At 54.4% G+C, this 20,950-nt stretch overlaps 6 protein-coding genes across 6 annotated transcripts; 5 read left to right on the top strand and 1 right to left on the bottom strand.

Moving 5' to 3' along the window:
- Positions 1 to 1,239: 1,239 nt before the first annotated feature.
- On the top strand, positions 1,240 to 3,922 carry CDEST_14932 (Putative FAD-binding domain, phenol hydroxylase dimerization domain, Thioredoxin-like superfamily; the record flags this gene model as incomplete). Its single annotated transcript, XM_062931088.1, has 7 exons — positions 1,240 to 1,436; positions 1,501 to 1,527; positions 1,632 to 1,806; positions 1,868 to 1,879; positions 1,946 to 2,468; positions 2,526 to 2,761; positions 2,816 to 3,922. The coding sequence occupies exons 1-7, from the start codon at positions 1,399 to 1,401 to the stop codon at positions 3,920 to 3,922; spliced, it is 2,118 nt and encodes a 705-aa protein (XP_062787139.1). The 5' UTR covers positions 1,240 to 1,398.
- A 2,264-nt stretch (positions 3,923 to 6,186) lies between these two features.
- Positions 6,187 to 7,830, top strand: CDEST_14933 (uncharacterized protein; the record flags this gene model as incomplete). The annotated part of the gene is made up of 2 exons (XM_062931089.1): positions 6,187 to 6,697; positions 6,905 to 7,830. 2 exons carry the CDS (start codon positions 6,187 to 6,189, stop codon positions 7,828 to 7,830), a joined length of 1,437 nt encoding a protein of 478 aa, XP_062787140.1.
- Positions 7,831 to 8,234: 404 nt separating this feature from the next.
- On the top strand, positions 8,235 to 10,276 carry CDEST_14934 (Putative cytochrome P450). Its single transcript, XM_062931090.1, has 4 exons — positions 8,235 to 8,508; positions 8,574 to 9,335; positions 9,404 to 9,870; positions 9,945 to 10,276. Exons 1-4 carry the CDS (start codon positions 8,306 to 8,308, stop codon positions 10,163 to 10,165), a joined length of 1,653 nt encoding a protein of 550 aa, XP_062787141.1. The 5' UTR covers positions 8,235 to 8,305; the 3' UTR covers positions 10,166 to 10,276.
- Position 10,277: 1 nt separating this feature from the next.
- On the bottom strand, positions 10,278 to 11,867 carry CDEST_14935 (Putative glycoside hydrolase, family 6, 1, 4-beta cellobiohydrolase). The gene is made up of 4 exons (XM_062931091.1): positions 11,216 to 11,867; positions 10,996 to 11,140; positions 10,858 to 10,940; positions 10,278 to 10,788 (listed from the first exon to the last, which is right to left on the bottom strand). The coding sequence occupies exons 1-4, from the start codon at positions 11,765 to 11,767 to the stop codon at positions 10,408 to 10,410; spliced, it is 1,161 nt and encodes a 386-aa protein (XP_062787142.1). The 5' UTR covers positions 11,768 to 11,867; the 3' UTR covers positions 10,278 to 10,407.
- A 2,694-nt stretch (positions 11,868 to 14,561) lies between these two features.
- Positions 14,562 to 17,062, top strand: CDEST_14936 (Putative cytochrome P450). The gene is made up of 6 exons (XM_062931092.1): positions 14,562 to 14,920; positions 15,004 to 15,729; positions 15,793 to 15,985; positions 16,053 to 16,149; positions 16,216 to 16,798; positions 16,857 to 17,062. The coding sequence occupies exons 1-5, from the start codon at positions 14,765 to 14,767 to the stop codon at positions 16,583 to 16,585; spliced, it is 1,542 nt and encodes a 513-aa protein (XP_062787143.1). The 5' UTR covers positions 14,562 to 14,764; the 3' UTR covers positions 16,586 to 16,798; positions 16,857 to 17,062.
- An 811-nt stretch (positions 17,063 to 17,873) lies between these two features.
- CDEST_14937 (Putative glycoside hydrolase family 26, carbohydrate binding module family 6) lies at positions 17,874 to 20,074 on the top strand. Its single transcript, XM_062931093.1, has 4 exons — positions 17,874 to 18,114; positions 18,179 to 18,443; positions 18,535 to 19,279; positions 19,347 to 20,074. The coding sequence occupies exons 1-4, from the start codon at positions 17,955 to 17,957 to the stop codon at positions 19,545 to 19,547; spliced, it is 1,371 nt and encodes a 456-aa protein (XP_062787144.1). The 5' UTR covers positions 17,874 to 17,954; the 3' UTR covers positions 19,548 to 20,074.
- The last annotated feature ends 876 nt before the right edge of the window (positions 20,075 to 20,950 follow it).

The raw sequence follows: 20,950 nt of genomic DNA on the forward strand, positions 1-20,950 counted from the left end.
TATGCCACCGGATAACCGGTTCATCCTAGATTGTTCCAGCCCCATCCCTGGTGGGCGCTGAACACAGCACCTGTTTTTTATTTCTGCCAAGATCTGAAATACTGCAGTTTTGCTCTGAAAAATTGTGATTTCAGAGTTAATAATTGGGTCAAAATCTCGTGAGCGCGGGAGGTGATGGAGATTGTTGGACCACACTGCTATCCTCTCTCGCACAATGACGAGGAAATGGCATCTAATGATACGTGCGCGTCAAGTGGTACCAGGGTTTCACACGTCGACTGCACAAGGGTCCTGGAGCTAAATTATTCCATTTAACGTTAAGACAACACCATTTTCTTCACTCTCAGCCAATCACCCTCCCTTGAAGCAACTATTTCGTCCAACAGATTTTGCCCCTGTACATTAGGCCGGCCATATATACGGGGCTTGGACTGGGGGTTCTTGGACGGTTAAATCCTTCAGGAGCTTGAAGCAAACATGTTGCTGCCCATTTTTCTCTGTTGGTGACTTGGGAAGACGATCAATCAATGTCATAACCAGGCCAGCAACATCCGATCACAGTGGCGAATCCTATTGGGTCCTCTTGGCTGCTGCCACATCCGGGGGTTCCGCAAAGGTTTGGAGTTTGAAAATAGACTTGTTTGAAGATGCCTAATCTAATGTTGATGAATGACTGTCTTGCTCAACTATCTTAGCTGAGGTGAAGCTTGGTCTAAGACCCTCGCGGGTAAGACAAGTAAACAATAGAAATCCACATCCTGTGGAATCCAAATACAGCAATTGATCCATTCCAGCGTAGGCTTCCTTGCGTTCATGTGCAAATTGACGGCCAACATCGCGCCCTCGATGGCGCCTCTCCCCCGTCCGAACAACGCTCAGACAATCACGGTCCTGGCCGCGGCCCCCTCTGACTCGAACACCAGATCGACAATGATCCCTGACCCCGAGTCCCCCTGCCAGCAAAACGCTCTCGGACTCTGGCGTGATGGGCCGAAGCTCCGCAGCCCCCTCTGCCAACCGTTGAACTAAACCCCGCAGTCTCGGCATCGCATCCAGCTCCCCCAATCGGTTGGTCTCGTTCTCAAGACCTCAACCAACCGTCACCCGAAGCTAGAGCAGCTCGTCGGTTTTCCGTCCAGTGTGGAGGCTTCAGGGACAAATGAACCCGCTTTCGAGGAAGGGGTTAAGATTCTCTCCGACCCCACGGCGGTAGCGTATGCAAGCCATCCCATCCCACCTCGACTCGCTTACCCCACGCGTAGCTGTCTCTCGTTCTGCTTCGCTTCTTCCTTCGCTCACCCTGAACTCTATTCCTCGCGGCACTCCGTTTCTTTCTTGACGTTACACCGGAGACAATCCGTTCGATTCACAACGCTACGCCTTGACAGATTCATCAACATGGCCAGTGATCAAGTTCCCGAATCCAACGTCGACGTGTAAGTCCAGTTGTTCCTGGTCATCAAAAACCGGTTCACTAACGCCTCAATTTTCGTCTTCCAGGCTCATCATCGGCGCCGGCCCTTCGGGGTAAGTGATTTTCGGTTTATGTTGGCGCGAGGCCGCCATCACATTCTCACCCTGCCCCCCCTTAAACGGTGATGAACGGCATCGGCTGACGACAAGCCGGGCAGGTTGATGGCCGCCGCATGGATGGCCCACTGCGGTGTTAACGCCCGCATTGTCGACAAGAGAAACTCCAAGATCCTCTGTGGGCAGGCCGATGGTCTTCAGTGCCGCAGTCTGGAGATTTTTGACTCGCTTGGCTTCGCGGACCGGGCATGGAAGGAGGCTAACCACATGATTGAGGTATGATATGCCACTGTCACTATGCCGCAAGTATTCTCACTAACCTGTGTGCTCGTCCCAGATTTGTATGTGGGTATGTGACTCAACTATTCTACTTCAAGTTGCCGACTGGGTGAGAGTGCTCATGTGTGTCAAATAGAACCCCGGCAACGACGGCATCATCCGCCGCAGTGACAGGATCCCAGACACTATTGTGGGCCTCTCCCGTTTCCAGCAGATCGTCCTGCAACAGGGCCGGATCGAACGCTTCTTTCTCGAGAACATTAAGAAGCACTCAAAGGACCAGATCAGAGTCGAGCGCGGCGTCCTGCCCGAATCTCTCGAGATTGACGTGTCCAAAGTCGACGACGACTCGGCCTACCCGGTGACTGTGAAGCTGCGCCAGCTCTCGGAAGAAGAGGCTGCTCCTCCCCAAGCAGCGAACGCGAGTAGGGTTCCCGACGGCCTCTTCCGGAGCAACCTCGTGCAGGATGATGATGAGGAGGACTTGATCAAGAAGAGCCGGGCGAGAGCCGGAGAAAGCGAGATCGTCCACGCCAAATATGTCATTGGCTGTGATGGTGCTCGCAGCTGGACCAGAAGGGCTCTTGGCTTGGAGCTCCAAGGAGAGGCTACCGATTTCATCTGGGGTGTCATGGACATCATTCCCATCACCGACTTCCGTGAGCTATTAGAACCATACCTCCAAGAGACGCAACACTAACAAAAGAAACGTCTAGCCGATATCCGTATGCGATGCGCCATCCACTCTGCCGAGAACGGCAGCTTGATGGTCATCCCGAGAGAGAACAAGCTTGTCCGCCTCTATATCCAACTGAAGGAGGTCACCCCCGATGCGTCAGGACGAGCGGACCGCTCCAAGATTACCCCCGAAATCATCTTTGGCGCCGCCCAGAAGATTCTGAACCCCTACAAGATCGATTACGAGTATTGCGACTGGTGGACTGCGTACCAGGTAGAATTGAGGACGATGCCGGATTCAACACATATACTGACTCGTCTTTGATAGATCGGCCAAAGAGTCGGCACCACTTATGATGCCCACAGTCGCGTCTTTCTCGCCGGGGATGCTGTCCACACCCACTCCCCCAAGGCCGGCCAAGGTATGAACGTCTCCATGCAAGACACCTACAATCTCGGTTGGAAAGTCGCACTGGCCGTCAAGGGCATCGCTAAGCGCGACATCTTGAGCACTTACCAGAGCGAGCGCCGCCGCGTCGCCCAGGACCTCATTGAGTTCGACCACCGTTTCAGCCGTCTCTTCTCTGGCCGTCCGGCCAAGGACGTCATGGATGCCGAGGGCGTCAGCATGGAGGCTTTCAAAGACGCATTCCTTAAGGGCAACTTGTTCGCCTCTGGCTTGTCCGTCGATTACGGCGCCAGCAACCTCGTCGTCAAGGCCGGCGACGCCTTGAAGCAGGGCGATGGTAGCAAGGCTCTCAAGGGCGTTGCTACCATTTCCGAGGAGGAGTTCCGGAGGAAACAGGCTCTCGCTTCTGGGCTGCCCGTGGGTATGCGTTTCAATAGCTTCAAGGTCCTCAACCAGGCGTGTGCGCGCCCCTGGCACTTTCAAGAGAGGCTCAAGGCGGACGGCCGCTTCCGCGTCGTTCTCTTCGCCGGGAATGTCCTGGATGCCTCACAGAAGGCCCGCGTCGAAAGATTTTGCGCCGCGCTTGACGCGCCGGACAGCTTTCTGCACAGGGCCACTCCCCACAAGGCCCCTATTGACAGCGTCATCGAGGTTCTCACGGTACACTCCGCGAAGCGAACCGACACGGAGCTGCTGAGGGACTTCCCAGACATCTTGCGCCCCTTCGACCCGCACACTGGTTGGGACTACAACAAGGTCTTCGTGGACGACGAGAGCTACCACGAGGGCCACGGCGAGGCTTACAAGAACTATGGTATCGACAGGCAGAGGGGTTGCGCTGTCGTGGTGCGGCCTGATCAGTACGTCGCCTGGATCGGCGAGCTCGAGGACTTTGATGGACTGCAAAAGTATTTTGAAGGTTGTCTTGTCCTGGGTCATCGTGTCACTAATGGAATCAATGGCACAAACGGGGTGAACGGGTATGCAAATGGCGTCGTCGGGACGGCGTTGCCTATTCGACGGTGAACTCCAGTGGGTGCCTCTAGCAATTAATGATCCCTTTGCTTTACTTCAAATTTCAAGCAATGGTATCTCAGCATATATTACCAACTTCTGGTTTCAATACATATGACTCGATTCATGATTGTATTCCTTTTCGTTGCGAACTGGGACTGGCGGAGTTTCAGAGTCCTTGGTGCTGTTGAATAGCTGTAGTGTAGATAGCAATGTTTTTGTCGGCCTTACGTCCTGGAATCTGACTGCATAAACTTGACGATATAACTTCAGAGCTTCATACAATGAGACTAGTTGCCGAAGATTGTCAAACTCATACCATCCAAAGCGGTTGAAGATCTACAGTTATGGAATAATTGAGCTTTCCCAGTTTGTGCCAAACTAAACCAACCTTAACGCCTAAAACGACAGACTCAGAGACAGACGGAAGAAAAAGAGGGTGAAAACGCAATTGAGTGTTTGGAATTCAATCTTGCTCCGAGTCAGAAAGCATTCTGGTCTGACTCTTCGTGGGCAGTCCCCCTAGCACCGCATTACATGACGGCTTGCGCTTCAGGTGCTTCTTTATGTAGGAAGACTTGGCAAGTTTCTGTCCACATTTCAAGCATCGTCGACGTGGGTCGGGTATTTTTTTCTCCTTGGCCCACTTCAGGTGGTACCGATAGGAGTGCTCATTACATTCCTTGGGAGATGGGAATCGCTTTGGGCACTTGCCACATTGAGCAGGCAGTTGATGGCGCGTTTGGTGCCGCCTTTGGACCTGTGTTAGTAGACGCAGTCTCCCATGACAAGGTGGAATCGAAAGACGAACCTGAACTGGTCCCCAAGCTTGTACAGTCGTTCATGAACCACGCAGTAAGCGTAACCTGGGTAGAGCTCTTGAGACATGTTTAGCCAGACTTCCTAGACTAGGAACTGATGGTGACGATACCCGAGAAAACGAAGGGATCCAAGAAGGCGCTTCCAGGGTCGCCCGATTGGAGCTGAAACGTCGAGGTTTCAAGATCATTGTCCGAACCAGCACAGGATTCAGCCAACCCACGGTCGTGGGAATAGAGGCCGAAGGCATGTGTTGAATTTGACGACTAAGTCATCGCATTTGGTTCGTCGAGAGAGGTTAAAAGTACGTCAAAGACATCCGCTCCAATCTCTAAAGCGGTCCCGTTTTGGATATCAATGACATTATTTTCGGGAGAAGGTACAAGCAGGGTGCCATCACTTGGAATCGTGAGGTCCGTTGAATCGATTGGGCTCCCGTTCAGCATCAGATATGCTTCGAAATTGGCCATTTCAACCCCATCTAGGAGAAACGGAGAGAAAAGCTCTGGAGTTTGGCCATGGAAGTCGTTGACGGAATTGTCTGCGAGCCTCTTAGCTCTCTGAAACGATGGTCAATGGTGCTCTGGGAATTACCAGCTTCAAGTAGATCGTGCCAAAGGTCGACAAAGTAATTCTCCCCGTCCAGGTCATTCAGCTCAGCTGTGAACTCCATCGCGGGAGCTGTCACTAAAGGTGAGCAAAACGCGTCGTTCTTGATTCTCTTGAGAAGTCAAAACAAGGTCTTAGTCAGGAAACGGAGAAATGATGCATGGACACAAATCTTTGATGGTATTCGGGGTGGGCAGTGCTCTATTACTTATACATGAATTTCAGCATCGCGCAGCTATGACCTCCCGGAGCATGAGAGGGTACCTTTGGATCCGGCCAAGCCGCTTCTCATCGACAAGATACCCGTGAAGTCAAACCTTCAATCAACGTCACAAAATTCCGATCGCAGAGTCTGGACCCGTTAGCTCAAACGCTCGTCAGTCTTACCTATCATGATCTCGGCCTATCATATCGTGAAGGTGTATCAAACTTTGTCCCGGCCCAGAAACTTTTGTGAAAAAGCTCGCGGCTAAGAGTGAGGGGCACTTGGATCTGGGCCGATTCACAGCGGCTGCGCTGATAACCTAACCTAAAATCTGTTGGGGCAGTCAATTGATGAGATGAGATGGTCTGTTGACTGTCTACGTCTGGAACGACGATGGGGAGTCAACATTTAGCCTTGGCTTCAGTCTTAATGGAGACCGAAGCACTCGTCCTTTGGCCGAGCTGCCGAGTTGCAAAACCTTGACTGAGGAAGATTTTCTCCTTGTACGAATGTGACTTCTTCGTTCCAACAAGCTAAGAGTCCACGCAGTCCATCAACGAAATCCAACATGGCAACGCAGACCCAAGACTGTCTGTCATCCCTTTTGCTACTCCTCCACAGCGTGGCAATCGTTCTAATCTGAATGGCCGCAGCCGAGACGATTCCGATGAAATTCAGGATTGTCCAAAAGTTCTACGAACCCCTCGTCCTGCTCAAGGCTCTGAATCTCGAGATGCAGGACAAGGCTAGCTACGTCGACCCCGACGAGCTCGACAACCGCAGGGACCTGAAGCATACGTTCCAAGCCTTCGTCTACAAGCTCGCCCACGCATGCGACAGCGTCAAGGGGGACAAAGGCGCTACGATCACTTCTGTCATGGTGCTCAATGCGACAACGTCCGATCTCGTCGAGTACTGGTTCGCCTCGAACCAGCGGACCACGGAGGAGTTGCAGATTACCGCCTTTTACATCGGGCGTATCCTCAACCGCGCAGCTAGGGCGACTCTGCCTCAAGATGAGTCTCTTCTTCGGAGGGACTTCCTCGATATCGTTTTGGGATTCAACCGAGAACGGATTGAACAGTACTTGGCGGCATTTCGATTTGAAGCGGAGAAATGCTTGAAAATATGCTCAACTCAAGACAACGAGGAAGGTAAAGTGGAGGCAAATCACCAAGCCAGACCCGAAATCTTGCTTACTCTCAACTGGTACAAGACAACACAGTTTCGACGCACTTGAGGGAAACTCTCAACTCAATCAACTTTGCTTGGGATGAGTCTACAACAGGGCCTCAGTGTAAGATGACATTTTTCCAAATCCATGAGATCATTGGTCTGAAAGTATTGCCTACGAGGGACAGATCTCCGTGAGTGCAACATGGCCATCCGGAGCCTAACGGCTCTCAAGGCCTCGGACGCCGGAGAGTGTATCGCCCAACGCGCACGGCACATTCGAGAGAGCGGACTCCGGGACAGGCTCATTTCCTGCTGGCCTGAGATGCGCCACATGATGAACAGACTCCTGGCCTACGCGCAGGACGTCGAGTTCTTCCTTCTTGCGAGGAAGAACTGGCCTCAGCTCTTTACGAACTCCCGGGTCTTGTTCCTGCCCTCCAGCCGTCCCATACAAAGGCCGGGACGCCCGAAGAGCATGACGGCCGAGGGAATTGTCGGCAGGATGACGCGGAAGGAGCAGGAGATCGCCACCCTGCGAGGCTTTGTAAGGGAGCTCCAACTGATGAACCTTGACCAGAGAATCCGGGAGGAATATGGCAAGAAGACTTTCGCACCGATAGTCCACTCCGAGGTCCTGCTTCTCAACAAGCTCGAGAAGAGCGGCGGCACATCCCCCAAGCGGTTCTTCAACGGGTGGGTGTACATCGGCAGCAGCAAGCCGCTGTGCAGGCTGTGCCAGTACTTCTTCGAGGAGCATCGCTCAGGCGTGGAGCACCGAAGCAGTCACGAGAACCTGTACATCAGCTGGAGGGTGCCGGATGTCCGCATGTCTGAGGGCGAGCTTGGGGAAGAGAGTCGACAGATCATGGTGGACAGGATGCTCCAGAGGATTCGCAAAGACGCCATAAACTTGATAAGGCGGAAGGTCCACCCGACGTTCAGGGACCATGACAGCCTCACGTCGTCGGTGAGGTTGACGCTGGATGGAAGATGGGGCACGATCAGTGATGTATCTGACGTATCTGATGTTGCATCAATGATGGGAAGTATGGGAAGTCTGGCTCTGGATGATGTCGAGGACGATGAAGGAGGAGGAGTTGCCTTAGTCTGAAGGGCTTTGTTTTTGATGAGTTTTAGTCTCTTTGCTAAGCTGCGATGAATCAGCCCAATAAGAGTTTTTCGGTAGAGTCAGATTCCCGTCAACCTCTATCTCTGTGAGAGGGGATGGGGAGGCCATACGCGCGTAACTTTTTCGGTTATTTGAACATCATCAAGCTGTCTAAGATCTGTCCAATCCCGTCCACATAGCAAGCAAGTATTAGCCCGAAACGGACAACCGATTAGACAGACCCAAGACAACCGAAGTGGGACGAGATCATGCAAGCTGACTACTCGCAGCCAGCTGCATATTGCATCTCCTCTCCCTTGTCGCTAATCAGATAAACCGCCGGAGGATTTCCATCCGGGTTTAAAGCAACTCAAAAACCCCTTTTCCAGCTTGATCGACCCCGCATCCAAGCATCAACCGCCGTGCAACGCCGCACAGTCGCATCTTTCCACGCCCCATTCGGTCCCTCGAAACCATCATGACGGTCACGGCGTCTGCCCCGTTCCAGTTCGCCGTTGACCATCCCCTTGTTACGATTATTGCAGTTCTCGCATCTTTCTGCGTGCTCGTCGCCCAGCGCTCAAGCCAAGATGCCCCGCCCTCTCTCCCGGAGGCCCTGCCGTTCATCAGCAACACGTACCAATACATGACGGATCTGCCGACTTTGATGGACCGCGTCAGGTACTCCCATGTGACCGTGTGCTCTGACGCGATGTGGAAAAGCTGACCTTTTGCGTCTTCACAAGCCACGCGATGAAGCGCAGCGATGTCGTCAGAGTCTGGCTCGGCCCCATGCGCGTATACCTTATCAAGGGCGGCGAGAGCGTACAGGCCATGTTCCGCGCGTCGTCCACCTTCAGTTACGAAAAGTTCATTCTCATGGTGATCAAGAACCTACAGGGCTCGTCCAAAGAAGACGTTAGCAAGTTCATCAACGACAAGTCGGGTGTCTCCAAGACGCCGGCCCCGGGCTGGGAAGACCTGCCGCCTGAGCGGAGGTACTGGTATCAGACCCACCACCTCGCTGTCGACAACCTCTCCCGGGCCGGCCCCACAGGCCACCTGATCGGCCTGTACACGAGGTTTCTCGGCGAGGCCCTGGAGAGGCAGCCTCTGGGTGAGTGGGCGACGGTCCGGCTGTTCGACCTGCTGAGGAAGGATATGGGCGAGAGCGCGCTCCGTTCCCTGTGTGGTACACGGATTCTGGAAATGTTGCCCGACTACATCCACCAGTTCTGGCGGTTCGACAGTATCGGGTTCCAAGCGGTCTACGGTCTTCCCAAGTGGATGAATCCCAAGCCCGCCGAGGAACGCGATAGACTGAGCGACATGACGCAAAAGTTTCTAAAGGAGGCGTTTGCCACATTCGACTGGGATGGGCCCGATGCCGAGTCGGACTGGGAACCGATTCTCGGGTCTCGCTACATACGCTTGCTTCTGAAATGGCTGGCGGATAGCGACATGACCATGCGAACCATGGCTGGATTCCACATGATCTCGGTGCTAGGGTGAGTTCGACGCTCTGCGAACAGTTTTCTTTACCGCTGTTAAAAGGCGGCCTCTGACTGATGTTCAGCGTCAACGCAAACACCATACCGGTGACAGCGTGGGCCATGATGGAGGTCCTACAGGACCGCGAGCTGCTTGAGGCAGTCCGCGAAGAGGCCTTCCAGGCCATGGTACGAGACCCGGCGACGGGAGAGCGCTCCTTCGACGCGGCGAAGCTCGTCTCGATGCCTCTGCTGCAGTCCGTCTACGTTGAGTGCATGCGCCTCCACGTCTCCATAGCCATCACGCGCGAGGTCCTCGAGACGACTACGCTCCGTGGCTTCCGCCTGGAAAAGGGGTCGCTCATCCAGGCTCCGACGAACCTGATGCACTTCGACGAGCAGGTCTGGGGTCACGAGGAGCATCCAGCCACGGAGTTCTGGGCAGCTAGGCACGTGAAGCAGGCCGAGGGGCTGGATGAGGAGGAGACGGGCCACGTGACGGCGAAGAGGCAGTTCGTCATGGCTGGGAAGCCGAGTGAATTCTTTCCGTACGGTGAGTCAACCCCTGGACTGTCAGTACTACCTCTGTAAACAGTAAGTGAAGCTGACGGTATGCATCGCATTCAGGTGGAGGGGTTTCAATCTGCCCGGGACGATTCATCGCAAAGCAAGAGATCATTTTGACCATTGCCATGCTCGTGACGAGGTTCGACATGGAGTTCGTCGAGTGGACGTGCAAGGACGGATCCAAGTCCGACCGGCCCCCGGTTGACGACAAGCATTATTTCGGATCGGCCGCTGTGCCTCCTGATAGGGATGCCAGAGTTCGCTGGAAGAGGCTGTGGTAAAGTGTAACGGTACAAGATCACCACGCGATAGAGATTTTGCCAAGGGTTCAAGTCTAGGAGTCATTGATAGCAAAGGAGACAGACCACCCAGGAGAGTCATGATAAGTTACCGAAGCCTCAATGAGTTTTGAATCATATCTATGTACGTCTCTACAATCAAAAACAAAAAAAGAAGTGCCAAACCTTGACAAAAATCAGGGTATTGGCGGTCTCGGTCCATCCCAGGGTCTAGACCCGGATATCTAGACCTCCTTCGCCACGATCGAAGGGTCGGCGTTCTTCACGAGCATCCGCACATAGTCGTTGAACCAAACCCCGGCTCGGGGCGCGCCCTCGAGCCCGCATCGTCCGTCGCTCTCGCCGCCAGGTTTCACCCACACGATCGAGTCTACGTGGGTGTTGTTGACCGGCGTGCCGGGCTTCACGCCGAACCCGGCCGGGCTGACGTTGCACCACTCCCCCCACTCTTCCCGGCTGTTGGACACGCGGCCCTGGTCGATGATGAAGCGCGAGGGCAGCCCTTCGGCCTCGAGGTAGGGGGCCAGGGAGAGCGCGTAGTGGTTCTCGTCCCACGACGGACTCCACTCTGTGTAGTTGGCCCGCGGGTTGGCGTGAAACGGGTTCTGACCGAATTGTCAGTGTATCTGTCCGGCTTTCCAGAGATTTGGCTTGCTTCGCATGGTGTTACTTACATAGTTTGAGACGTTTGTGGAGAATCCGCGAATCTTGGTGTTGTTGCCCGCCTTCTGGACGACCTTGGCGAAAATCTTGGCCGCTGACACACATATATCAGCTTCAACACGTCTCTGCTACGGCCACCAGATACTCACAAGGGAGCAGATTTGGTTCCCAGCCCAACCACCCTCCATGGGCTGCATCGATATACAGGTTCACGTGGTCGAACTGCAAGCTGGCGATGGCATGCGCGACGCCCTCCTCGTACACCGGCTGGGCCTTGGCACAGAACTCGACGTGCTACAACGGCAGACAGCACCAGTAAGCAATTGCTGCATTTGCGGTCATTAATAAGTCCAAAGAGACGCAACTTACCAAGTTCGTGACGAGGTTGGCGAGGGAGTCGGGCTCCAGCACGACGGCAAAGGCCAGGTCGCGCGCGGCGGCGAGCTTCTCTGCGTACGGCTTGATGTACGTCTCCTTGTACAGCCGCAGGCCGTCCGCCTCGCTGCTGAACTCGCCCGCGCTCTCCCCGGCACTGCAGTCCCTGTCGGGCAGGTTGTACAGCACGAGGCCGACGATCTGCTTCTCGCCCGTCTCGGCCTGTACCGCGCGCGCGCGCTCGATGGCGGCGTCGATGGCGGGCAGGCTCGCCGTGTTGGAGATCCAGACAAAGGTGCCAATGTCCTGGATCGCGCGGACCTTGGCGGCGTTCTCGGCGTCGCCCTCGGCCGCGAAGGAGGCGTGCGTCTCCTCAAGCTTCTCGGCCCAGTCCGGGTTCGCGTAGAGCTTCCTGCCCTCGAAGGGGTTGGCCGTGTGGTTTGACGATCCCGTGCAGCGGGGACGGAGGCCTCTAGCGGCGTGACGGGGGTAGGCCGAGGCCGTGCCGAGGGTGAATAGAACGGTGAGAATGGAAGCGAAATGCATTATGACAGTTCAGGTTACTTGGGTGCTGCTGTGGCGGGTATGTATGGACGAAGGCTGTTGCAACTACTCGACCGGCGGGCTTGTGTGCATACCACAGGAATAAGAAGCAACATTGATATCGATACAGACGACCGCCGCTCTACTGCTTCTTATAGCGTTTTGAAAAGCCATGAACACGGTCAACAATGGCGTTTCTTCCATCACGGAGCTTCCTTCACCACGGAGCTCCTATCGCCACGTCAGGAACGGAACGAAAGGCGCCCTATTCACATTGCAACAGCTGGGCGTGGTCAGGGGGGGTCAGGAAGAGAAAAAGAAGACTGCAGTCTTCCATCCGAAACGCCTCTTTGGGGTAGGATCGACGCATCAGGCAAGGCCGAGAGCCAGATTTGGGGAAACGCGGGATGGTGAGATGTGTGAGATAGATTGCCCAGCCCGCCACGCTCTTTCGTTCCGGCTCCCGTCCCGTGAATGGCGTCCCGCATCTGGTTCGCCAGAAGTGATGCAGGCGTGTAAATTGCCGAGCAGGGCCAAGATTCCCCGATTGGAAGATGCGGCTTCTCTTCCGACAACCCCAATATGGAACCACGTGCCAGCGTTTCCTGTGCATATGTGGCCTCATGGACCACCGTCTCGTAGTAGCCGCCGATTTAGGTGATTCAGGGCACTCTTGGATGCAATGAACGGGTAGGATTCTGGTGATGGCAAGTTGTACCCGACGTGGTCGCGGCTCGGTTGGGTAATCTCGTAGGCTCCCACCGGCAACCAAGTCCATCCTTTCTATCCAACCAAGGCTATGGCGACATTCGTTCAACCGGACGTCGTCTTTGTTTTTACTTCGTGACTATGTTTCATTAATTGATCTACGGAAGCAAAAACGCCGCCCTGTATGAACACGACGCATCAACATTAGACACTCAGAGACAGGGCCCTACTTGGAAAGGCAACATACAACTCTTCATGTCCTTGTTGGATATGGTAGCCGCAAGCAGACTTGGTTCTCAGAGCCTACCTCTTCTCCTCTACATGAGTGACATTGTACAATTCCCGTCTCCTTCTTTTCTTCTTCTTGGGTAACTCCATGAAGTTCAACTGTCGATCTCAAGTGGTTTGCCACACATATCACAACTTGTTCCATCGATTAATGGGCAGCGGAAACTTTCGTTTCCAAAGCCCTGGCCTCGCCTAGATGTGTGTTGGTAGACCTCCCATAGTGGAAAGGCAAGCAAACCCGTTTGTTTTCCTAGCTATAGAGAGGATTACACCGCGTAAAAAGTCTTGCTGTCAATCAATTGCAATTTTTCAAGCTAATGTTTGTAAAGACATTAACAAAGCAAAGTAAATAAATAAAAAATGGAAATTTTGAAATGCTTCCAAAACGGTTCATAGGTTTGTCTCTCTTTTTGGCTCATGAACCCTCGCGTTTCTTCAACCATCTCCTCTGATGTGCATTTCGAGTTTCATTGCAGACAGATCTCACGGCTTCCCTCGGAAGAGCTTTTCAATTCGACAGTCAATGACATTGCATTTGCTTGTATAACTTTCAGACGCTATGCGTTGGTCGGCCAAACATTACTTCCCCTGCTTGAAAACACTCTTCTCTCCCGCTTGTGCTAAGCAAGTCTTGAGCGCAACCTGAACTTTAGGTCTTGGCTCCACAGGATTATAAAATTTGACGAACTCTGCCAAGGTTAGTAGAAAGGTCGTGTCTAATACTGATCGGCGCCCGCAAGAGCGGACAAACTCCCGCTCACAACGCCCGTCCATAAACAGTTACGTCGCTCTGAGCAACAGGAACCCTGCGGACGGACTTGCCGACGGGAAAGGGGAAAATCGTCTCGCTCCTTGACAGTGGCAGAAGATTGTCTGTTCCTTTCACTTCTCGACGCGACCAGGGTCAGTGTAAACCAATCAACGGTCCGCAGGGTCACTCACTTTCGGTTGTGGTTTAGTCCCCCCGCTCCCCCTGGAGCTCCATCGATTGTCAAACTAGCGATAAGTGGTTGGCCGTCCGTCATGTACCGCCATCGTCCTTGACCTTACTGCGGACTATTCTACAACATCTTTTCCACACAAAAATGCCCAAGCCGTACTCTCGAGAAGTGCGAGGCCAACTACGTGTGCTCTATCTAGTGGTTGCTGTCACGCGAGTTGGAAACGAAAGATTTAGAAATGGAACAGCGGTGGTACGAGCAGCCCCTATTGGAAGAACTGCCCCCCCCTTTTGATGCGTTGTCAATCACCATCTCTTTTGCGTCAAGGCCTTGGTGGAGAGTCCCGCAACTTAAAATGAAATTCAACACGGGTCTTCGGCAGTATGCCAACGAATGTAGAGCGTTTCGAGGGCGCAGAGGGTGGCAGATACCCTCCGACCATCCCGGACACGTGAGTTTAATCGTATCCTTGTGTCACGCGATGGTATGATTGGATGGAAGATGACCGCTGTCACCCATGCCATCGGCACTCGTGGATCTTTGTAAGAGCTGAAAAGGGAAGCTTGCTCGTCAACACCCCTAGTCAACATCCCTAGCGCTTTGCGTATCCCCCATCTTCGGCATCTTGCATGACGGAAGGAGTAATCGATAAGAATGTCTCAATTAGCCTCTTCCTTATTGGTACACGTCGATACTCAGAGGCTCGTCTCTCGAGAGATTACGGGCGCGGAAGTCTAAATTCGTCTCGTGCAGATCATTGTTCCATGAGCGGGGACTTTGTACGACGACTAAGTTTCCATTGGCGTCTCTTGAAAGCCCGATCTCTCCGCTATTTGGAGCTGAGCTTGCGTGCGTTAGTTGGGGACTTGACTTGGTACGACGACTAAGGTTCAGATTGCGTCTCTTAAAAGTCCGATCTCTCCGCAACTCGGAGCTGAGCTTTCGTGCTCCCCTGGTAGCACGCTTGATCGTTAGCTGGGGTCTATAAAGGTCAAGCGCGCTCCCATTGTCTGGACTCTTGTTCCACTGCGCAAACCACCTTCAGTTCACGAAAATCGACAATATGCTGTGGCAGATTTGGTTCCCGGTCGCTGTTGCGGCGACATTGCTCTCAGTAAGCCGACTGCGCAAGAAGTACAGACCGAGATATGACCTGCCAGTCGTCGGTTCGCCTACCGACCAGAGCATGGCGAAGGCGGTGGCTGAAGGGTATCAAAAGGTAAGATCTCAAAAGCAAAGCACCGGGGGAGAAAAAAAGCACCGTCGAGAAGTCCAACCGTTGACCGAGAGTTGCGAGCTCAGTACCCCGACTCCGCCTTCGTCATCCCTTGCGATCCGCCTCGGGTGATTCTCCCGATGAAGCTCTACAACGAGGTGATCCACGCCCCGGAATCGGAGCTCTCCTTCGCCGCCGAGCTGTACGACATCTTTGTCGGCAAGTACACCCACCTCGGAGAGTCTCGCCCAGAGATCATCGAGTCCGTACGGGTCGACCTGACAAGGAACCTGTCCGGAATCCTACGACCCGTCCAAGAGGAGGCCCGCTTCGCCTTGAAGCAGATGTTTCAGGAATCGGCAGAATGGAAGGCGTTGAACGCGTATCAACTGGCACTTCGCATGGTGGCGCTGATGAGCGGCCGCGCCTTCGTCGGGCTGCCCCTCAGCCGCGACGAAGGTTGGATCCGGGCGTCCATCACCTTCACGACGGACGTGGGGAAGTGCAGGATGGCGGCCTTGAATTGGAACCCGTGGATCCGGCCGTGGGTGCTACCATTCCTCCCCGAGGTGCGGCACATGCGCAGTGCGCTCCAAAAGGCCAATGAGCGGATGAAGCCGCTGGTGGACGAGGTGCTCCGCAACGAGAGCGCACTCGAAGAGAAGCCGGCGAAGCCCGGAGCTCCGGGGGCGTTCGTGTCGTGGATGATGAAGTACCTGTCTGCCCGAAAAAAGACCTCGGAGACCATGGGGACGAACCAGATGTTGCTGTCGTTCGCTGCCATTCACACCACGTCTATGACGACGACGTTTGTAAGTGCGCCACCGCCGAGGAGGTAAAAGGTTGCAGTTTTTTGCTCACTTGTTCGTGTAAAGGCGCTCTATGATCTTCTCAGTCGCCCCCAGTATATCCAGGCACTCCGGGAAGAAATCGAGCAGGTCATGGTCGAGGACGGCACGGAGAGCGACGATGAAGGAAAGCCCTTCCTCTCCAAGGTGTCTTTCAGCAAACTGAAGAAGCTGGACAGTTTCATCAAGGAGAGCCAGCGATTAAGCCCCTTGAACTTCGGTCAGTGAATCCCTCTGAACGTTTTGGGATGCCACCATGTAGCAGGGCTGATGACTGGTCGATATAGGCGGCACAGCGAGAAGACTACAAAAGGACCAAACCTTTTCCGACGGACTGAAACTACCGGCGGGCACCGCCATCTCATTCCCTCTATGGGGCGTCTAGTAAGCCACATCCCATGACACCCAGCAGAGTGTCCCAGGCCTCAGTGGGATCTAACGTAGCTCCAGCAACTCTTCCTCCTCGACGACATTCAGCCCCAAGTACAACGAGGGCACTGGCAACGCTCCGCCCGCCGAGTTCGACGGCTTCCGCTTCGCTCGCCTCCGGGAGCAGTCCGGACGGGAGATGAAGCACCAGGCGGCGACCACCGGGCCGGAGGCCTTCAACTTTGGCCACGGACCGCATGCGTGCCCCGGCCGATTCTTTGCGGTCTACATCATCAAGTGCATTTTCATCGAGCTGCTGCTTAACTACGACATCCGGTTGAAAGGCGGTGACGGCAAGAGCTCGGTGCCGAGGCCACCGAATATGTTCAAGCAGATGCTTGTGTTTCCAGACTCTACTCGCGAGGTCGAAATCAGAAGGCGGGCAGAGTAAAGGTCCCTCAGGCAGTTATGTCGAGTGACCTGACTGCGTTGAGAGCTTGAGAAGGGTTGGGTTTGCCATCAGTCACGCGGTGTGCTTATTCGTGAATGCTGCTCGTTAGCCTACTTTCAGCATGCCCTACAAACCCCCTCGCTACAAGCTTGCATTCGCAGAAAAGGCAAAAAAAGTGAAGCCAATCGCTGACGGGAATTGAGCCCGACGTGGCTGGGAGTTGTTAGGAATGGATTTCCGAGTTGTTGTTCACAGACAGATGTCTACTTACGGGTCGAACCCACAACCTTGAGATTAAGAGTCTCACGCTCTACCGATTGAGCTAGCCGGGCAGTTGGCTAACAACTGCTGGTTGTTGAGGCTGCGGCCTGTTTGGTGGGATAATCTAGACGGTCCTGAGGGAGCGGGCATCATGCCCTTGTGCGCGGGTTTGGCTTAGAAAGACACAATTTTTTTCGCGAATCTAATTGAAGCCGAAGTGGATCGTGGAGCAAGGCCGGACCATGTTTTATGTAAACCCCCTTGGCGGCGGGTCATCGCATCGGCTGCGTGATCGACCCAGTCCCCCCCCCATCATGGAGGCGGAACTGCAAAGGTCGGATGAACCCACGGTTGAGTTTGCCCCAAGAGAAACATCAGACCGCGGAAGGGTTGAAGACGTAGACTCAAACGAGTTGTGATCGACTGGCATCTTTGATGCCCAGTGTTGCCATCTCGTCATGTGGAATTTGTCCGCAAATCACGGGGACGGTATACACTACACCATTTGCTCCCCACCATCTATCCCGGCAGTTGGCCAAGAGAAGTACACTACCGAGACGGAGCCTCCCCCTGCGAGGTTTCCCCCTTAAGCCGGCGAGTTGCCCCTTTTGCCGCAAGCGGAGCGTTACACTCCGTCTTCAGATTCATGAGAGCCAAGCCCCCTCCGTCATCCCGGGCGTAAAGTCACCCACGGGCCACGGGGACTCTCCACGACTCCCGGCAGTGAAAAAACGTGCTCAATTTGGGGTAGCAGGGACGGGGATGTGGAGACGCAAGTTTATATCCCCGTCGCCCCTGGAATCTAAAGACGTCGCCTCCTTGCGGCCATATGGCGAGGTTGCTTCACATTGAGAGAGAGAGGGGGGAGGGAGAAGTGAGTGGAGGGTAATTGCGGACCAAAGACAGGCAGAGAAAGGGTTGTACGGATGGTTGTACGGATACATGGTGGTTAATTATAAGCATATATATACATGTATATATATCCCACCGGTCCACCCGTGCCTCTGCTTCGACGAGACGATGGATACCCCATCTCAGTCGATCTTTTTCCCGTCTCTTCCTTCTTCTTGTTTTCTCGCCGCATCCCAGCGCTGATCTTCCGTTAGCCATGGCGAGATCCACGGCGCTTTCGCTCCGTGCCGTCCTCGCGTTTGCCGCTGGCGTGTACTCGCAGAGCTGCATCGGCAGCACCGGACCCAAGGTCTACGAGGCCGAGAATGGAGTCCTTTCCGGAACGACGGTTGCCACGGCCCAGGCCGGCTTCACGGGTACGTCAGGATTGTCTCGTCCTTAGTTGTTGCATCCTGAGTTAACCTGCTATTGTGCTTCTAGGCACTGGCTATGTGACCGGCTTTGAGGACGCCACCGACAAGCTCACCATCAACCTCGACTGCCAGGGTCAAGGCCAGAAGCTGTTCGACCTCAGCGTCCGATATGCCGCCATCTACGGCGAGAAGCGTACCAACATCATCCTCAACGGCGGTGCTGCCAGCGAGGTGCTCCTGGCTGCCGGTGATACCTGGGCCACCGCCAACGCTGGCCAGGTGCTGCTCAACGAGGGCAACAACACGATCGATATCGTAACCCACTGGGGATGGTGAGTGCTATCCCAAGAGTACATTCAAGATACCAAGGACAATACGTCCCACATCACCAACTAACTCTCGGACTAATCAACCCTCGCGCAGGTACCTCATCGACTCCATCACCCTCACGCCTACCGTGCCCCGCGGGCCTCACAACATCAACACGGCCCTCGTCAACGCCAACGCTAACGCCGACGCCAACGCCCTCTACGCCTACCTCCGCTCCATCTACGGCAAGAAAATCCTCTCGGGCCAGCAGGAGCTCTCCTACTCCAACTGGATCGGCGAGCAGGTCGGCAAGCTGCCGGCCCTCGTCAGCGTCGACCTGATGGACTACTCCCCGAGCCGCGTCGAGCGCGGCACCGTCGGCACCGCCGTCGAGGAGGCCATCACCCACCACGCTCGCGGCGGCATCGTCTCGGTCCTCTGGCACTGGAACGCGCCGACGGGCCTCTACGACACCGAGGAGAACAAGTGGTGGAGCGGCTTCTACACGCGCGCCACCGACTTCAACGTCGCCACCGCCCTCGCCGACACCACCAACGCCAACTACACCCTCATCATCCGCGACATCGACGCCATCGCCGTCCAGCTCAAGCGCCTGCAGGACGCCGGCGTTCCCGTCCTCTGGCGCCCGCTGCACGAGGCCGAGGGCAAGTGGTTCTGGTGGGGCGCGCAGTCGCCCGACGACTGCAAGAAGCTCTGGGCCCTGCTGTACGACCGCCTCACGAACCACCACCAGCTGAACAACCTCGTCTGGATCTGGAACTCCATCGCCGCGGACTGGTACCCCGGCGACGACACGGTGGACATTCTCAGCGCCGACGTCTACGCCCAGGGCCACGGGGTACGTCTTTCCTCTTCTCTCTCTCATGATGCGACTGACAATGTGACTGACATTATTTCGCGGGCAGCCTATGACCACCCAGTACAACGACCTCATCGCCCTCGGCCAGGACAAGAAGCTCATCGCCGCGACCGAGGTCGGCAGCGCCCCCTTCCCCGACCTCCTCCAGGCGTACGAGGCCCACTGGCTGTACTTCTGCGTCTGGGGAGACACCTTCATCAACAACGCCGAGTGGAACAGCGTCGCGGACCTGCTGGTTCCTTACTAATTGAAGTGTCTTGGTTCACTTGTCTTTGAAGTACCAGCTTAGGAGACTCGAAAGATTCAACACAGTGGCCCCTTATAGCTGCATCTAGTGATTTTGGGTTCGGTGTAATGTATAGGCAATGACTGTTGCTAACAGAAATGTTGGGATACCTGCTACCCAGACCCCATGGCCATTTTCTAGAGGCCATGCCGCCCATTCTCTCGACACCATTAGCGTCACGTAAGTATGCAACGTCGCCCCGAAGATAAGAGCGAGTTAAGTAGCCGTATTTCTAGCCAGTCAAGTTGTAAGGATTACCGTGTAGTTCACAAGAGTCTCGTTTCACCAGACAGATCCAGCCTGACGGATATATGCGTTGCCCTCACTTCAACCTCCATTGGATAACCGAGATTATTGGCAGTCACGCATACTAGATACTAGCAAACACAGATCGAAAGCTATTTCCAAGAACTATCCTACACTCAAACATGTTACCATGGCGCTCAACTGGGGCTGCCAAGTAATTCTAACAGATAAACAGTGTGTGCAATCTCTTGTTCCGTTGCCGAAGCAGGAACTTGCGCAGTCAGAAACTCCGTAAGAACGCTATGACACGATTCGACTTCTTCCGGCTATTTTGACAATTACCGCGCCTGGGAGTTGTTTTAACCGCTGCGGCGCCAGCGCGTTGGCTGCTGTGTTCTAAATTTCGGCGGCACCTCGTGAGACGGAGAAAAGGGATTTATGCATCATTTTACCATAGGTGAACAAAGGGCATCGGTGTCAAAACAGTAAAGTTTCCATGCCACCGGGTGCCGTCTTGGGGGGCTATAATACTGATCCACTGCTGACTCCAGCTGATCCGTCCACAATCGCTGGGACCTGGCCGGTTGTCAAATCGGTCCGTCTCTCTTGCACTCCTTGGACTGTCCACCGGCTCAACAATCGTGTACCACGGCATCGATATCCCTTATGACTTCGCTGGCAACCCCGAACACCAAGTCCGTCTGGCAGTTTCTACGTTATGAAGACGCCTGTCATAGTCTACGACAGTATCGGCTTGAAATTTCAGGAGTAACCAACTCCCTGGAAACAAACAGATCGACATTTCCTTACCTTCATAATCTGCCATTCTCGATGTCTCCGTCACATACGACCATACCCATTGGAAAACTCGGGATCCCGTCAGCTCTCCCATAGATAAGCCAATGAGGGCCGGATTAGTAGTTGGGTCGGTGACGACCAGCGAATACCTGGTGTTGTATGTTTTTGGTGTTTTGTTTTTCTAGTTTCTCGCATACAACTTGAACCTGCAAACATCCTGCGTTCCTTCCTACTTAATTATTGTTGAAGGTGCCACTACACTTTGATGACTCTTGTAGAGCCTTCCTTCCCATGCCGTTAATGCTACTGCACGTACATCT

The sequence above is a fragment of the Colletotrichum destructivum genome, chromosome 10 (genome assembly GCF_034447905.1).
Source record: "Colletotrichum destructivum chromosome 10, complete sequence".
Classification (NCBI taxonomy): Eukaryota; Fungi; Ascomycota; class Sordariomycetes; order Glomerellales; family Glomerellaceae; genus Colletotrichum; species Colletotrichum destructivum.

What these genes read in the sequence shown, in the direction of transcription:
- CDEST_14934 (XM_062931090.1), top strand. Translation starts at nt 8,306, where the DNA reads ATGACGGTCACGGCGTCTGCCCCGTTCCAGTTCGCCGTTGACCATCCC. An exon ending in CACATGATCTCGGTGCTAGG is followed by an intron (nt 9,336 to 9,403) that starts GTGAGTTCGACG and finishes ACTGATGTTCAG; the next exon opens with CGTCAACGCAAACACCATAC. An exon ending in GAGTGAATTCTTTCCGTACG is followed by an intron (nt 9,871 to 9,944) that starts GTGAGTCAACCC and finishes CATCGCATTCAG; the next exon opens with GTGGAGGGGTTTCAATCTGC.
- CDEST_14935 (XM_062931091.1), bottom strand. Translation starts at nt 11,767, where the DNA reads ATGCATTTCGCTTCCATTCTCACCGTTCTATTCACCCTCGGCACGGCC. An exon ending in CCAACCTCGTCACGAACTTG is followed by an intron (nt 11,141 to 11,215) that starts GTAAGTTGCGTC and finishes CTGCCGTTGTAG; the next exon opens with CACGTCGAGTTCTGTGCCAA. An exon ending in GGAACCAAATCTGCTCCCTT is followed by an intron (nt 10,941 to 10,995) that starts GTGAGTATCTGG and finishes TATGTGTGTCAG; the next exon opens with CGGCCAAGATTTTCGCCAAG.
- CDEST_14936 (XM_062931092.1), top strand. Translation starts at nt 14,765, where the DNA reads ATGCTGTGGCAGATTTGGTTCCCGGTCGCTGTTGCGGCGACATTGCTC. An exon ending in TGGCTGAAGGGTATCAAAAG is followed by an intron (nt 14,921 to 15,003) that starts GTAAGATCTCAA and finishes TTGCGAGCTCAG; the next exon opens with TACCCCGACTCCGCCTTCGT. An exon ending in ATTAAGCCCCTTGAACTTCG is followed by an intron (nt 15,986 to 16,052) that starts GTCAGTGAATCC and finishes TGGTCGATATAG; the next exon opens with GCGGCACAGCGAGAAGACTA.
- CDEST_14937 (XM_062931093.1), top strand. Translation starts at nt 17,955, where the DNA reads ATGGCGAGATCCACGGCGCTTTCGCTCCGTGCCGTCCTCGCGTTTGCC. An exon ending in ATCGTAACCCACTGGGGATG is followed by an intron (nt 18,444 to 18,534) that starts GTGAGTGCTATC and finishes ACCCTCGCGCAG; the next exon opens with GTACCTCATCGACTCCATCA. An exon ending in TCTACGCCCAGGGCCACGGG is followed by an intron (nt 19,280 to 19,346) that starts GTACGTCTTTCC and finishes TTTCGCGGGCAG; the next exon opens with CCTATGACCACCCAGTACAA.